This window comes from Rattus norvegicus, chromosome 4 (genome assembly GCF_036323735.1).
Source record: "Rattus norvegicus strain BN/NHsdMcwi chromosome 4, GRCr8, whole genome shotgun sequence".
NCBI lineage: Eukaryota > Metazoa > Chordata > Mammalia > Rodentia > Muridae > Rattus > Rattus norvegicus.
This window is the reverse complement of record NC_086022.1, coordinates 156,316,963-156,334,174: the sequence shown is the minus strand read 5'-3', so window position 1 is coordinate 156,334,174 and position 17,212 is coordinate 156,316,963. Positions and strand designations below refer to the sequence as shown.

General features: G+C 49.5%; 1 protein-coding gene across 5 annotated transcripts in view; it reads left to right on the top strand.

Moving 5' to 3' along the window:
* Iqsec3 (IQ motif and Sec7 domain ArfGEF 3) overlaps window positions 1–17,212 on the top strand; it is a 96,357-nt gene that overhangs the window by 45,222 nt on the left and 33,923 nt on the right. For all 5 annotated transcript variants that reach the window (XM_063286403.1, XM_063286401.1, XM_063286402.1 and 2 more), the window contains 2 exon segments: window positions 12,343–13,448; window positions 15,165–15,326. In XM_063286403.1, coding sequence (XP_063142473.1) covers window positions 12,343–13,448; window positions 15,165–15,326 — 1,268 coding nt within the window.

The window sequence follows — 17,212 nt, the reverse complement described above, 5'->3', positions numbered from 1 at the left end:
CTGGGCGCTCGCTCTCTCTCGCTGGATGAAGCGCTGTGAGGATCAGGACAGTGTGGCCTGGGGCATGGGCAAGCTGTGGGACAGAAGCCATCTTTTGTGCCCTCCCTTCACCCACCCCCAGCATCCAGCAAAGTGTCTTGGCTGTAGTAAGTACTGGTAGGAGTGGGTATCGTTTTTAGTAACTATGATACACGAAGCAACCAGGATTCAGACATCAAGGAGAAACATCAGGCGTCTTCCCCAGCCCCACAGGGATCGCATTCACACTTAGAGTCCCATCAACCAAACCCAAGAAGGCCTGGCTTGAGCAGGAGAAGTCAGGTGAAGTGCTAGCTGACATGCTGGGAGATGGGGAATTGTGGCAGGTTCGAATTTGACTGGTGGCTTGTTAGTGGTGAGCCTGATTCTAACAGATAGGATTGATTACATTTCAGGCCACTGGGACGGAGTCAGTATTTCATGTGAATCCATCCCGAGAAACAACTGACCTCCCCTGAATTTTGTATCTTTCTAGACCAACCATAGGTAGGGCAGGTAGGAGGAGAGGTGGGCAAAGGTGCATTGAGGAGGCCGGAACAAGCCAGTTGAAGCATGGCCCACAGTTACAGTACACAGAATCCCCCCATTCTCTGCTAAAGAGCTGTGTGGACTTGGTCAAGGCGTTTGCCTTCTCTGGGCCTCAGCTATCTCAAATGTGTCTCTGAGGCTTTGTGTGCTGCCCCCTTTGCCTCCTCTGTCTTTGAAGTTCTTCCTCTTCCCAGTGCTCCTGCCCTTGGCCTCCCAATTTCCAGCTTGTCGGAGGTGTTTCCTCACCTGTCCGGAAGCTTGTCTGGCCTCTCAGCATTACCCCCAAGTGCCCAGCTCAGCATCTGGTATAAAAAGATGTTCTGTGGTAGAACATTCTTGAAGCTTATGGGGCCCTGGGCTTTATACCCAGCACCACAGGGAGGTGAAATTAAACCATGGGGAGGGACCTCTTAAAATTAACAAAACCCTAGTCATTATAGAAGGAAAACAAAGTATGAAATGCCATAATAAATATCACTTTTAGGTCAGCCTAAAAGTTAATTTTAAAACAATGTATGAAAATATCAGCGATATCAGGAAAAAAAATACAAAGATGTTCTGAGACTGAAAAGGAGAAAGAATGACGCTGTAACAAAGAGAGATGGGGATGGGCCTGAAGCCCAAGCCGGGTCCTAACTGCTTATAATTCTTTGAGAGAGAGGGATTAGTATTCTGATCCTGCTGTTACCCACAATCACACGGGAATCCAGCAGTTCTCAGGCTTGGGGTTGTGGGTAACCATAGCCTCCCTGGTCTTCCCAACCCAGGTTTCCCTGTCAGCCAATCAAGCCCTAGAAGCATTTCTCTGACTCCTTGTTACCCCAGGTCATCTCCATCCTTAGCCCTTACTGAGATCGCCTCTAACTTCTCTGCAAATCCCACCCTTTCCCCCACCCCACTTAAGGCTGGGCCTCTCGCCTGCAGCCCTGGGTCACCTCCTGCCAGCCCCAGCTTCAGCTGTGCCTCTCCTCCCTGGCCTCCACAGCCCGGCTGAGTCATCTCTGCAAAGTGCACTTGTGATCACGCTGCTCTCTGCTTGAAACCCTTGATGGCTGCCTTTATGTGCAGCACAAAAGCTTCTCTGCACCAACCCCCCTTGCCACAGGCCCGAGCCCACTCCAGGGTCCCTACTGTTCCTTTTCACAGTCCCTGAATCCCCTGGCTGGCCTTGGCCTCTGGTTCTTCATACTGGCTGCTTCTACCACTGGAAGTGCTGAACCTAATCCGGCTCCACTGTGCGTCTCAGGTGGTCTCAGTTTACTCTCAGGTCCCGTCCAGAGGCTCCAAGCTGGGCGAGCACGTGTAAAGAGTGCCTGTGGCGCTTGCATGGCTGTCTGGGAGTCGTCCCACTCACGCAGAAAAGGACCGTTCTGTCCTCTGGTTCTTGCAAAGCTGAATGGGTTATCCTTTGAACACTCACGGCGTGGGGGTGGGGTGGGGTGGGGTGGGGGTCGGGTGGGGGTGGGGCAAAGATTATACTTCATAGTACAATCTACATGGATAGCTTGTGGTCCCGGACTAAGTAAGACACAGTCCGTAGTGTTAACCTGGTTCCTTCCCATCTCTGGTCATCGGAGTAAACTACTTGTGTAGGCTCCACAGGTCCATGCACTCAGCCTAACCTGCTGCTCAAAGTGGAGCAGCTTGGCACATGGGGTCTCTTACTCTTGGCCTGATGTTTGAGTTTGCTTTGCAAGGTCCAGAAACTCAGAGCATGGCTTTAATGTTCTCCATGGAGAAATTCAGCCAGAGGAAACCCACCCTCATTTTGAACCCACCCCATCCAACCCAGGCTCCTCAGTATTGCGCCCCTCCCCCAGCCAGCAACACTTGCTGCCTTCTCTCGGGGGTCCTCATTAGGCTTCGCTGGCCTGACCTCTGAAAAGAGGGAACATATTCTAAGGACACTGAGAGCCTCTCACTGCTGCTCCTGGCAGAAGGTGGGAGAGCATTCTCTTGGAAGCAGGCGACGTCACAATTTATTACCTATGAATCATGGACTCAGGGAGAAGTGAAAACACCTGCTCCTTGGCCAGTGGGTCCAGCCACCCCCTGCCCCTTTCCTGGACACTCCAGGCTGCTACATCACCTCTTAGATCTCCACGTGACCATGTTAAGAAAAGATTAAAATGACTGGGTAGGCCTGACCTTGGGCACTGCAGAGCTCCTCAGTCCTCTGAGACTCTGTCTAGAAATATGGAGGAGGAATAGGTGGAGAAGGAAGAGGAGGAGGAAGAGGAAGAGAAGGAAGAGGAGTAGGAGGAGGAAGAGAAGGATGAGGAGGAGGAGGAGGGAAAGGAAGAGGAGGAGGAAGAGGAGGAGGAAAAGGAAGAGGAGGAGGAAGAAGAGGAGGAGGAGAAGAGGAGGAGGAGGAGGAGTGAATTTGGCTCTCAGCCTAGACCAAAGAGAAAGTCTGGGTTTTTATTTCTCCCAAGCATAGGAAAAAGCTCATTTAGCTCAGGGCCACACTCATTTACTAAACTCCAGCCATGGGTCTGGCCCAGCACCAGGCACAAGGGATGGCTTTGAGGGGCAGTATGGAAGTGCTCAGAGCCAAGCAGAGGCACAAACATCATCGGTGGCTGTAGAGGACAGACAGGAAGGCAGGACTGCAAACAGCTGGAGCCAGCAGGGGGTGGCTGTGCAGAATGACTGGAGCAGGGGGCGATGAAGTAATAATGAATTTCTGTGCTTTCCATGAACAGCCTCTCTGTGCTAGGCACTGCTTGAGCATCCAGGGCAATGGAAGCATAGCAAATGTCTCCAATAACTGATGCCCCGTTGAGTCTGGGGTGAGAAGAGTAGACAAAGAGAGGAGTAGGTAGTCTAAATAGACCCCCACATTCTCAGAAAAAGAGAGCACCAAAGACCAGTTTGAATAACATTCCGTACTGGCTGGCTGGCTCGTTAAGACAGCCTTCTGGAAAAGAGAGACACATTTGAGACAAGTCTTGGAGAAAGGGGAACTTATGTATCTGGAGAAGAGGGGCTGAGCTGGGGCCCAGGAAAGAGGTTTGTGTGGCAGGGAGAGTTAGTGGTGGGGCTGCCATATAAGCTTCACAGAAAGAGCAACAGGTGACCTGGCCTGACCCACTGGGTTGGAAAGCAAGGGAGAAGAGTTTCCATTTGCTGTGAGTGTCAGTTCTAAAGTAACAGAAAACTCATGTTTCCATCTCATTTTTAAAAGGGGGAAGGGGGTGAAGAGATAGTTCAGCAGTTAAGACCATTGATGGCTCTTCCAGAGGTCCTGAGTTCAATTCCCAGCAACCGCATGGTGGCTCACAACCATCTGGAAAGGGATCTGATGACCTCTTCTGGTGTGTCTAAAGAGAGTGACAGTGTACTCACATGCATAAAATAAATAACTCTTTTTTAAAAAGGTAGATTGGGCTCATAAAGTATCAGGATGAAGAAGGGACAGAAGCAGAAATGACCCTGCCCAGAGGTTCTTAGGGTGACCCAACTAAGCCACATGCAGCTCCTTGTAGTGACATTGTCGCAGAAAGATCAGGCGTGATTGTAAAAAAAAGGTGAAGTGAGGGCTTCAGTCTGGCAAGCAACTCAGAGGACAGGGCAAAGTAGGACACAGGGACAAACACAACATGCCCAGACTGGATGGTGTGAGAAGCAAAGTTCTAAGAGGCAAACAAAGAAGGTAGAGCTGGTTGGGGTGAGGTGAGGTAGGACAGTGACTTTGTTGCATCTTGCATTGATACGAGTGAGGCTGTTGAGCACATGGCTCTAGGATCGTGGGTTGGAGTGGAGATGGATCTGAGACTTACACATATGTCTATTGTTGTCGGGTTCAAATAATTACCATTCACTAAGCACACGCCACGTATTGGGAGCCTCACAGTCTCATTTAAGCTTTGCAAGCCTCAGGGTCATCAAAATTGGCCTCATTTAGTGGATAAGAGATGTTTAAAACATGCCCAAGGTCCACCAGCCCAGAAGAAGCAACTCGGAAATGTGCTATTTTCTTTTGTGATGGTTTCTCATCAAGTTACCAGGTGATATTTTGATAGTGGCCAAGACAGGAAGACAGTCACTGGGAGATATATTTGGAGTCCTGAGAAAGGCTCTCCCTGAGATGCTTGCCCATCTTCATTAGTTACTGACTATCAGCCATCGAATGCTGCTCCCTTAGATTCCCAACATAGAAAACATGGAAGATGCTCTGAAGTGCATAGGGAAAAAAGGAAAATGTATGGAGAGATTTAGAAATGGTCACAAACTGCATTTGTGACTGGCTTGCATGGGATTCTATAGCTAGAGTCTAGGGTTCATAGTCTAGCTGGGGGAAAGGGCTCTCAGTGTTGAGGAGTTTCACGGGAGACACATCGAGCGTTGCAGAAAGGAGCAAAGAGGAAAGATGGGAGAGGGCTGGTCCTCTTGAGCATCACTGCAGAGGACCTCAAAGTTGTAGGATGTGTAGAACAAGTGAACAAGGAGGCAGATGAGGAGGTAACTCCTCGGGAGTCTGACTGTCTGTCAGCGAGTGTAGACTAGTCTTCCCAAAGATTCCACAGAAAACAGAAAGAAAGCAAGCTCCTGCCTTGTGGACAGGAGAGTCGAGTGGAGCCATATTTTAGTCTTCTGAGAGCAGGGAGAGGGTCAGAAAGCAGGAGACAAGCAGCAGATAGAAGGCTAGAAGCTGAAATGCGAGTAAGAACAGGAGGAGGGAACATCCTTAGGAGACACTGTGGAATCCTTTGCTTTGGTCAGATGGACAATCCAGGTGGAATCTGTTCTCTCATTTCTTCACTACGTAGGATGCTGACTGTGGCCTGTGTGCTGCCCAAGGACTGGGGATCAGGCAGTGAAAATGACAAGCAAAGCCTTTGTCTTCCTGCGACTTTGTTTCCATTCTGTCTGCATCGCTGGGACCACCTGGCTCTCAGAGACAACTCAAGGGAGAAGAGAAGTTTCATAGTTTCAGTTCCATCCCAGCAGACAAGGCACGGAGCAACAGCTTAGTCCACAGTGGTGCCGGCATGTGCTAGGGCTCTTTGCAACACTATAGACGAGGAACCAGAGACTGTGACAAAAACCAGATGCTGGGTATAACCTTCAAAGATCCACCCAGCAAGTTACAGAAACCAGTGAGGCCCCACCTCTAAAACGTTCCGTGATGATAACCAATATGAACCAATGGGGACATCTTACATTCTGGTCAAAACACTCCATCTGTGGCTATCATAATACAAAATGCATTTAGTTTAAATCTAAGCATATCTAAGTCTTAACAACCCCAACACCATTCGTAAGCCCAAGTCTCAGGGGAGTGGGAACAAAAGAGAGGAAAGAGTAGAAGCAAATATGTCAAACTACATGATATACTAGAAAACAACTGTCTTTATGAAACTGAACGCTATGGATAATACATTTATTCCCCCCAAAAGTTGGAGGGGGGATCTAAACTGCAGGGTCTTGTAAAGACTCACAGCAATCTCTTAATTGTGAGCTTCTGTTTAAAAAATAATGAGTTATATACTTCTAATATGCAATGGTACAAAGTAAATATTCCCATTCCAAAAAAAGGTCAAAATGAAAACGTAGAAACAAAAGGTAGGAAAAACTACTGCAAAGCCAAAACTCAGCAGGGAAATGTCGAGTTTTTTCACTCTGTCCCTGAGAACTGGTGGTTGTGACATCATTTGAACACCACCAAGCTTGGGTACTCCTGCCGTTTATGGTCCACAGGACCTCTTTCTTGGGCTTATTCCACCAATGCCCACGTGTTTCCTCGGCAGACATTCTGTATCCCCAGCATCTCAAGCATCCGGAGGTCTTATTGTATCTCATGTTTTTACCCTCAAAGTTTCACACATCTCTCCGTTAGGGAATCCCTGAAGTGGGGATATGGCCCCATTGACCTCCCAACCCTTCCTTAAAAATATGGGTCCAAGCCTCTGTGTCCTTGTAACTCTGGTATTCTGGGTGCCTACAAAACCAGCACCACATAGATGATGCCAAGTACTGCCCAGAGCTCCAGTAGTAGCCAGACTTTGCAGACCACAGCTGCAACAGCTGCTTGGTGCCTGAATGGTTAAACCTGGGAAAATACTTCTCTAGGCAATCCTTTACAAGCAGAATGCCCCAGTGGCACTCTCTTTTCAAAGGTAAATCTTTTGAATGAGTTTGCAGTTTTACACCCCAGAGTCTCCAGCGGGCGGCCTTGCCACTTTAAATGTGCTGCTGTCTTAGGGTTACTATGGCTGTGATGAAACACCACGACCAAAAGCAACTTGGGGAGGGAAGGGTTTATTTCACTCACAGTTCCATAGAACAGTTCATCATCAAAAGCAGTGAGGGCAGGAACTCACACAGGGTAGGAACCCTGAAATGGGAACTGATACAGAAGCCATAGAGGAATGCTGTTTGCTAGCTCGCTTCCGCTGGCTTGCTCAACCTGCTTGCTCATAGAACCCAGGACCACCAGCCCAGGGATGGCACCACTCACAATGGACTGAGCCCTCCCCCATCAATCACAAATTACAGCCTACAGCCTGACCTTATGGATTTTGTCAATTGAGTTTCCCTCCTCTCAGATGACCCTAGCTTGTGGCATTGACAAAACTATCCAGCGTATCTGCTATTGTGAGCAAACAACATTTTGATATCATTCTGTGTGGCTTTTGTTCTAAATTGTGACTACATACCTGGCTGAAAGCCTGCAACACAAACATCACAGCTTGAACGCTATGCTGTCTTGAAGTTACTTTTTAATTCCGTCTCACTTAAAATTTCAGTGTACAGGCAGAATGCAATCAAACTGTTTCCAGACAGGGTCCAAATGGCTGTACCCAGTTCCCAATAGAGTTCTTGTTCCCATCTGAAATCTCATGAGTCCAGCCTTTACTGCCCACATTTTTATCACCAATCTACCCTCCCAAGCTTCAGCTGATCAGCTTCTGCTTACAGCATCCTAGGAGTTCTGAAACTCCTCTCTCCAAACCCTTCCAACTTCTTCCTACGAACTAGCTCGAAAGGCCTCAGAACCTCTCAAGTAACAACCTCTTCTGTGGCACCGGTTTTCTGAACTAGTTAGTGTTACAGTGACCACAACACCAAACATAAACAACTTAAAGAAAAAAAGATGTATTTTGGCTAACAGTTTGAGGATGTTTGGTCCACCGTTGCAGAGAAAACATGGCGTAGCATCTCAGCTCATATTGGTAAGGGCTGTTCACGTCATCGGAAAACAGAAACTGATAGGAAGGCTATTTATAACTTGTCTTTTCCTACCTATTCCCACCAGGCAGACCCTCACCTCTTTAAAATGCTCCAAACTCTCCCAAAACACAGTGCTACCAACTGGGAAATAAGCATTCCAAGTACAGTGTTGGGATCCGGGAATTGCTGCACAAACCACTCAGACACTGACGTCAGTCAAATAGGGATGGTTTGTTGAATGCCACACCCCAAGACTGATTTTTCAGGGAGACAGTCCAGATTCTGGAACTGAGCCATGACCCCGAGTTGAGATCTTACGGGGCTTTCTAAGCCTGACATCCACAAACATCTGTGCCAGGTTATTCTCCCAATCAGGATTTAGGGAGGGGGGATTTCCTTAGGAGCATGTCTGTGTTGTATCCTGCCCCCATTGGTTGGGGTATTCAACTGTGGCAGGGGACATGCCTTGTCTGACATTCATGTCTTAACTTGTCTATCAGGCTGTCAGTTGCCCACACGCATGCCTCTTTCTGCCAAGTAGGATGTCAGTTCCCAGGGAGGTCTTAAGGACTTACTTTACTTAACCTCTACTCTAAATGGAAGTCTTATTTTAAATAGTTTCTTCTATCTCTTATGCTGGCGTCCAACCCAGCGGCAGCTTATAAAGGCAAATACCATAAAAGCTTATACACAGGTGCAAGAAGGGCTGTTGGGTGGTTGGTTCGGTCCAAGCTTTCCATGAGTAACTAACTGTGCAAAGGAGTTCTACTGACTGCTATCAGGATTGGTTTCCAAGAGCACGGAACATCACAGAATATATAGTTAACTTGGCATTAAAAGTTTCTTAGTGACAACAGAAACATACGATAAAGTTTCCTTATAATGGCAGGCTAGCCAGGTAACAGTTACCTAGGCCTTAACATCTTACCTTGACCTTAACATGGGCTACTAGGAGACACTTCAGATTTGAAGCATAGAGGATCAAAGTGTCAGAATGACTTGGTAGGACAAGGACCGGAATCTAAAGTTTGGCTTTTTCAAACAGCACAGACATTGAACCTGAAGATGGGCTCCCTGAGAGTCATCTTGTCCAGTCTTCTGCCTCTAACTGTGACAAAGACTATCCTAGTTTGCTTTCAATTGCGATAATAAGCATCTTCACCAAAGGCAACTTGGGAAAGAAAGGGTTTGTTGGGCTTAGAGGTCACGGTCCATCATTGAGAGAAGCCAAGACAGAAACTCAGGGCAGGAACTGAAACCAAGGCCATGGAAGAATATGACTCACTGGCTTTCCTTTTCAGTTTGCTCAGACTAGTTTCTTAAAAAAAAACTCAGGACCATCTCCCCAGGGGTGTGGCACTATCAGAGTGGGCTAGGCCCTCTCAAACCAATCAATCACTAATCAAAAACACAGCCTAAAGGCTTGCCTATAGATTAATCTGAAGAAGACATCTTCTAAATTAAGGTTTTCCCTTTCCCAGATGACCCTAGACTGTGTCAAGTTGAAAAACAAAAAGAAACAACAACAAAATCACCTAACTAGTACAATACCACGTTAAGCAAAGAGATGCTATACCGTATTCGAGCCATGTTAGGTGATGGGCTTCCACAACTTCCTTCAGTTGCTTGTGGAATCCTATCGCCTGTCAAGATTCTCTTGGGTATTGGTTTCCCCAGGAATTAGAAATGGGAAAGAGATGTGAAATCCAGGCCTTGAGTGACTCCTCATGGTCCTTGAGAAGGGATAAAACGATGGCGGTAAAGGAGGTGTTGTTCCTCTTACTCTCCACAACATGGCAGCTTGAGACACACAGGAAATCAACCACCCTAGGTTTCACCTTATTTTAGAAGGCTTGCCCAATTGCGTCAGACCACCAGGATGATTTTCCTTTTGGTTAACTGAAAGTCAGTAAATCGGAATCATGTTTCTAATATACTGGAAACTCACAGGAATAATGTTATCACATTAATCAGGCCAGCTCAAAATCAAAGGGAGGGAATCACATAGGATAAACGCAACAGGGTGAGACTCATTGGGATCATCTTGGCAGTCTATCTACTACTCGACTGGAGACTAGCCTACTTGGTTTCTCTATGTCGCTCTTCATGTACCTCTAAGAAACCCGGCTTTCTGCCTTAAGACATCTGTTCCTGCTCTTGCAGACATTATTCTCGAGAGAAAAGAAGAAATATGGCTTGGTTGACTCTCAGTGCGGAACTCTAGCATGTCCACTGAGGCTTAGAATGGAGATGCAGCCTTGGCTCAGATGGCAAAGTCCTCCAAAGACACTGTCCTACATGGAGGACCCAGTTGAACTGTGTCCAGACTATTGATGTAAAGAACCTGAAAATATAAATTGTGTTATTTTAAGCTGCTAAGTGTTTAGTAATTTGATAGACAGCGTGCCTGGTAGGATTATTTTTAAAGCCGTGTTGGGAATGAAACCCGTGGCCTTACACGTGTTAGGCAAGGCCTCTGTTACTAAGCTATGTCTCCAAACTCATCAATATCACCTTAAAGATTCCTCTGTAACACACAGATATAACACCACTGTAGTGATTCCTCGTGATGCTTAGAGCCTTGTACCGGTCATCCCAGACACAGCCTTTGATGGGTTGAGTAGATTGGAAAGCAGGCGAGAATGCTATACGGAGGGATGGACGTGCCTTTCCATCTGCTTTGCAGATAGCAAATCTACCTGTGCCCCTCCCCATCCTGATTCCTGGAGAACGTTGGGATGGCAGTGCTGGCGTGACCCTCAAGCCCGCTCATCTAGACCTTTAGTTGCAGAAGGACACAGTGTGTAAGTGGAGGGCAAGGATGAGCAGAGAATAATTTCAGAGTCCAGGTTTGCCTTCTCCTTCACAAAGGATTCAAGGGACGTATTGGAGGCGTCTACAATACTGATTAAACCTATTTCCTTAGTTCTAGCCTACTCCTTTATTTAAATGCAAAGCCCTCCAAGGGTCGTAGCTGAATGGTCAGTTGCTTCTGGGGGCAAGGTGCAAGGGGGAATGTCTTTTAAAAATATATTTATTTACTTTGCATACCAATTGCACCCTCCTGTGTCTCCTCCTAGCCTTTCCTCAGAAATCCCTCCCCTCCTCCTCAGACCGGGGAAGCCCCCCTTGCACCTTAGGTACCACCCCACCCTGGGATATACAGTCACAGTAGGACTAAGGGCATCCTCACTCACTGAGGCCCATCTAGGCAGTCCAGTTAGAGGATCGGGATTTAATGCAAACAACAGAGTCAAAGACCGCCTCTGCTCCAATTGTTAGGGGACCCACAGGAAGACCAAGCTGTAATCTGCTACAATGTGTAAGGGGGCCTAGGTCCTCCTGCATGATTTTTAGTTGGTGGTTCTGTCTCTGTGAGACCCACGGACCCAGGTTAGTTGACTCTGTAGGTCTTCTTGTGGTGTGGTTGACCTCTCCAGTTTATTCAATTCCACTCCTCCACCCCGACTCTTCCACAAGGCTCCGCCTGATGTCTGTGAGCCTCTGCATCTGCCTCCATCTGCTGCTGGGTGAAGCCTCTCAGAAGGCAGCTTGGCTAGGCCCCTGTCTGCAAGCATAGCAGAGAATCATTAATAGTGTCCGGGGCTGGCTCTCCAACAGGTGATGTCCCTAGTCCTTTCTTGAGAAGTTTTGATAAAGTAGGGAAAGCAAGAACTCAGCACAGAGAAAAACAGAAACTTAGGGACAGAGGACAGAGCTGAAGGAAATGACCACACGGATGCTGTGGGGGCTCTGCTCAGACTGGATGCTCTCACCAACCCGGCCCTGGCTGCGCAGCTCCTATTGATATAAACAAAGGTGATGTGAATCGTGATGTCCTGGAGGGAATCCCACTCGTGGGCCATCTCATGATAGTCACATTTATTGAGCACTTCCCATGTACCATAATCTGGACTGAGGGCTGGTGATGCAAAGACAGTCAACCCCTGGTGCCCAGCTGTTAGTGTCCCCCAAGGAAACATAAGCACCCCATGCAGTGAAGTGATCGAGCTGAGGGTGCCGTGTGGGTGAGCAGGACTCACGGTAAGGGTTTTATTTGCTTGATTGATTCATCTTGACATCACTGTTTAATTTTTCATTTTTAATTATTTTTAAGTGTGCATCAAGGCAGAAACAATAGTGTAATAAACTCTCATACAGCCATCACCAAGCTCCAACCATCTTTATTAATGTTTTATTAATATTAATATCACGCTAGCTAGTACATTTTACTGTATTTTAATACAAATTCAAGATAAGTATTTTACTCATGAGTGCTGCATGTGTCTCTGGTGTAAGCATTCTATAATAATCAGGAGATTAGCTAAATGGGGCTTCCATCCTAACACCTCTGTCCACCGCCACAGGGGACATCACAAAATCCTGAGTGGAATCTTTCATTTTGCCCCCCAGGAGTCTGGCTAAGGACTTGGCATCTCAGGAATATTGGGTGTGGGGTCTTTGGATACAGGCTCCCAATAAATCGGTGCCCTTGTGCACTGGGGACCCAGAACCTGGGTCCCGTGGTGGGCGGTACTGATCTAACCAATGCTTCCTCCATCCTCCCTAACTGAGCCCTTCTCTCTGTCCCTGCTGCAGATTGAAATGCTAGAACACAAATACGGGGGCCACCTGGTATCCCGACGCGCCGCGTGCACCATCCAAACCGCTTTTCGCCAGTACCAGCTCAGCAAGAACTTTGAGAAGATCCGTAACTCGCTCCTGGAGAGCCGCCTGCCTCGGCGGATCTCGCTGCGCAAGGTGAGGGCGCCCACAGCGGAAAGCCTGGTGGCAGAGAAGGCACTCCTGGAGAGCTGTGGGCTCCTGGGGCTCCCGCTGGGGCGCTCGCCCTCCCTACCACCCACCTTCGCAGGCTCTCTCACCGAGCTGGAGGACTCCTTTACCGAGCAGGTGCAGTCCCTGGCCAAGTCCATAGACGACGCCCTCAGCACCTGGAGCCTCAAGACCATGTGCTCGCTGCAGGAGAGTGGCGCGTACCAGCTCCACCAGGCGCTGCACCCTAGTGCCGGGCAGCCAGGTCTGGAGACCGAGGCGGCGCGGGAGCCGGACAGCGGCCCAGGGTCAGGAGATGAGGCCGGTAGCCTGCCTCAGGGTCACAGCGGTACCCTCATGATGGCTTTCCGGGACGTCACGGTGCAGATCGCTAACCAGAACATCTCTGTTTCCTCCTCCACCGCCCTGTCTGTGGCTAACTGTCTGGGCGCACAGACCGCTCAGGCCACAGCCGAGCCTGCAGCCGTTCAAACCGAACAAGGGGACGCTGCGACTCAGGAGGTCTCGGAAGTCCCAGCCTCGGAACTGATGGACCCACCCGTTGAGGACTCAGAGGCGGCGGAGAGCGGCGCCCAGAGCGCACACGAACCCACGGTGGCCGAGGCCGTGGTGGAGGAGGCAGTGGCTACAGAAGCAGAAGAGGAAGAAGAAGGGGCCGGGCAGGCAGGGAAAGGGGCGGAGGCTGAGGTGGGCGACAACTCTGAGCAGTTGAGCAGCAGCAGCGCATCCACCAAGTCCGCCAAATCTGGCTCAGAGGTCTCTGCCGCTGCCTCCAAGGAGGCCCTGCAGGCGGTGATCCTGAGCTTGCCTCGCTACCACTGCGAGAACCCAGCCAGCTGCAGGTCCCCCACGCTCTCCACAGACACCCTGCGCAAGCGGCTATACCGCATCGGCCTCAACCTCTTCAATATGTGAGTGGGCGTGGAGTCCAGGGAAGGACGGGAGGGAGGAATCCTGGAGGTCTTGAAGGGTACCACGTCCCATCTTCCCAGGGTCCTGTCAGGCAGTTTGTGTCTCGTTGGATACCCCTCGCCTGAGCCCCCAGGCAGTATTTAAGAAATACACAGTATATGTTTTCCATATGACCAACACACTAAACATAGGTTTTCACAACTATTGCTTCCAAAGGTGAAATGGCGGTTTGGCAAATGGGAAAATACAGAGTTCAGCACAGGCAATACGAAGACTGAGTGGGAATCATTGAGGACAAAAATGATGTTAGGGAAACGGTGTTATTTCACTGGGGTCACAAAATGAGGAAATGGTGGAGACTGGAGAGATGGAGTAAAATAAGATAGAGTCCCCGTGGAGAGGGCTCAGTCGGCAAGCCTGAGCTGTGTCCCCAGAACAGACATAAATGTGGAAGGAGAAAGATGACCCCACATGGTTGACATCTGATCTCCTGCGAAGGCCATTCCCTCTCCCCACAATAACAATCTATTTGAAAACAATTCTTATAAAGTAGTGGAACAGGTAAGAGGAGAGAAAAGCAGAGAGAAACTACAGAGAGAACCAAGGGGATAGAAAAGGGATTAGGAAATAGGAGAGAAGTTAATTCCTGCTGTAACTCAGAGACCCAAACAAGGCTGTATAGCAAGAACACAGGCAGGGCCACACTGAGGAAGTGAGCACTTCTATCCCTGTGAGATACTCATTAGCCTTTCCTCCCTCATAGCAACCGGCCCAGAGCAGGAATCCTTTCCTGAGCTCACTCATTCATAACTGCCAGGCCCGCGTACCACACAGACGAGTGAGACACAGCTCCTGGCCTCACGATGCTCACTGCAGTTCACCTGCGGTCCTCCCAGCAGCATCTAGAGACAGTGAACATCCTCCTATTTCACAGAATAGCAAATAGTCTCACAGGAGGGTAGAAGGCTGCACACTGTTCAACTGTTAGCAGAGGTAAAGCTCGGCGAGGTCAGAGCCAGCCAGTCATCCTTTTGCAGACTAGGCTGCCCCCCCCCGCGCTGTGAGCACAGCCCCACCCTAGCGCACCACTGCGACCCTCCCCTAAATCAGATGCCCTTATCCTTCAAGACTATGACTCCCAACCTAGTGAAGGAACCCAGCTGTATCCCCTCCCCCTACAGATGGGAAGATGGTGCCTTTGCAAAACACAATACAAATGAATAGCTAGGAGAAAAGTCACAGGCTTGGGTGTCCTGAAAATGTCAAACATTTGAGGAAAGGTTCCTCGTGATTACTTATCTCCTCCGACCCAGTGAATGCCAGCATCAGGAGCTGCTGAGGTGCAGGCTAAAAGAGGAGCCACCTGGGGACTATAGAGGCTATGCAGAGCAAGACTGGGACAGAGAACAGCTGTCCCTGGGACAAGTAGAGGGCAGGGACAGCTTCTCTACTTGTTCTGGGTTCTCATTGAGTTAGACCTCCTCTTCTCAATTCAAACCACATACCTGTCCCCATCCCCCACCTCACCCCCAACCCCACTCCCTACACTTCCTTAGCACCTCCATCACACCTCTCTGAGATGTTCTGGTAACAGTTGTTCCCATGGGGGAGCCTCCAGGATAGGCCTGTAGATCTCGAAGGGTTTATGGGGTACAAAACAGCAGCCCCAAGCAACCTTGACTTCCTTTCTCCTCCCAACTCCAACCCTTCTGCAGAAATCCGGACAAGGGCATCCAGTTCCTGATCTCCCGTGGCTTCATCCCCGACACCCCCATCGGTGTGGCCCACTTCCTCCTCCAGCGCAAAGGCCTCAGCCGCCAGATGATAGGAGAGTTTCTGGGCAATAGCAAGAAGCAGTTCAACCGGGACGTGCTAGAGTGAGTGACCACGATGCTGCCCCCACCCCTCCCACCTTTCATTCATGCCCTGGACCCAAGGATTATCATTGTTTCTTGGGAGGTGAGAATCCTTGCTCTGGCTTCCTGTGTAACTCTGGGTGCTGTTGTTCATTCGATGATAGGGTGAGCCTGGAGCATTTGGGCGCTCCAGGGACACCGTAGGGCATGAGAAACAGGAATGGGAAGGGGCATAAAAGCAATTAATGCATTGTGCAGTTCAGGTCCGTTGCTTGGTGACAGCTCCTTAGCCAACCTTCTCTCTCATCTGCCCCAGCAATCATGGGACACCATTGCCAAGGCTCACTTTTATATTGGTAGACACAAGATGTGGACAAAGGGGACTAAACTGAGGGCTGTTTAAACAGGGGAATACTAAGACTCCATAAAGATGAATCAACCAATAAAATCACCCCTCAAAGAGCCTATGTCTCAAACTCCAGGAAATGGCTGGGGTGAGGGCTAAGGGACACCTCAGCTATGCTGGTCTCTGAGCTGTTCAGAGGGCAGGGTGGCACTTCTCTGGCTGAAGAACAGAGCCTCGGAGGCTCCTCTCCCCTGGGAAAAGTGAGGAGGGCCCATAGGTTCTGCTCTGTGCCCCTGGGAAAGCGTGTCTTCTTGTTCTTGCTGCTGCGAGGGCTACATCGAGAGGGCTATAGGGTTGGGAGCTTGGAGGGTCACTGTGAGTGTTTCTGGCAAGTGCTGGGCAGATGATCTAGGAGGTGTCTTCATAGAGTAGTCACAGCACTCTTGCGAAGTAGACATGGCACAGGTCCTCTGTGCCCCAGCCTGTGAGGATGGGAGGATTTGGCCCTGTGGATGAACAGTTGTTCCCTGAGAATGAGGTTAGGTATCCTAGCACACCTCATGGTCTGAAAAGACTTAGAGGCCCAGGTGGTAGCTCCTTGCATGCTCTGGAGTCACTGATGGTGACGGGGGAGTGTCATCTCAATGCAGGTAGGACAGCAAGGGCTGAGCCCTGGCTGAAAAATCTCGGCCTCCTTGGATGGTGTTGGCCGGGCAGAACCAATGCTTTGTCCCTTCCTGTATGGGAACTGCGGCCTGACCTTGCGGTTTCACACTAGAGGAGTAATGGGAGCTGATAAACTCTAGCAGTTCCCATTTGCTCCTTCCTTCTCCTCCCTCAAGCTCCACTTTCCCTGTCCTGCCCGCTCTGTTAGGTGGTGTGTCCCAAAAGGATGCCCATGAACTCATGCAGGGACCTAGAACATGCCAACCAACCAGAGGAGAAAGACCACACTTCCAACCTCTTCCTACCCACCCTAACCCCGTGTTCTGTCTTTGGCCTTCTGTCCCTTTTCTTTCCACTAACTTCCTTCTGTCCAACTGGCCCACACTCCCAGGAGACTTTGATTGTCTCTCTCCTCTGGGAGACGAGAGTATCCCTGCTCCCCTCATGGCTTCCTCTGGTTTGGTTGTTTGTCTGTCTTTTCTGCCATGCCTCGTCCATCATGCAACTTGGCCTGCATTCTGGTGCCAAGCCCACATTTGGTCTGGGACATGCGGGACATAGGATTTGTGCTGAACAATGCCGTGAAAACTAACTGTCACCCTTCCCCGGAGATGGCATGGTGGAGATGGGTGAGTCGGTGGGGGATAAGAGCTTCAGACCTGGGCCTGCTGCTATGGCTTGTGCTGGAGAAGACCAGGCTAGGGAGTAGGCTGGCACCCTCTGGGGAGAGGGGGCCGGTGGGTAGGTTTTAAGAAACAGCTGTCTCTGGTTCTGGGTGCTAGGTAGGTTGGGGAAGGTGCTCCTGTAAGTCCTGTTTCCTTATCTGTAGGATGAAAAAGTTGGGCTCTGCGATCTCAGAAGTCCCCCGGGTTCTGTGAAAGCTGTCACCTTTCCC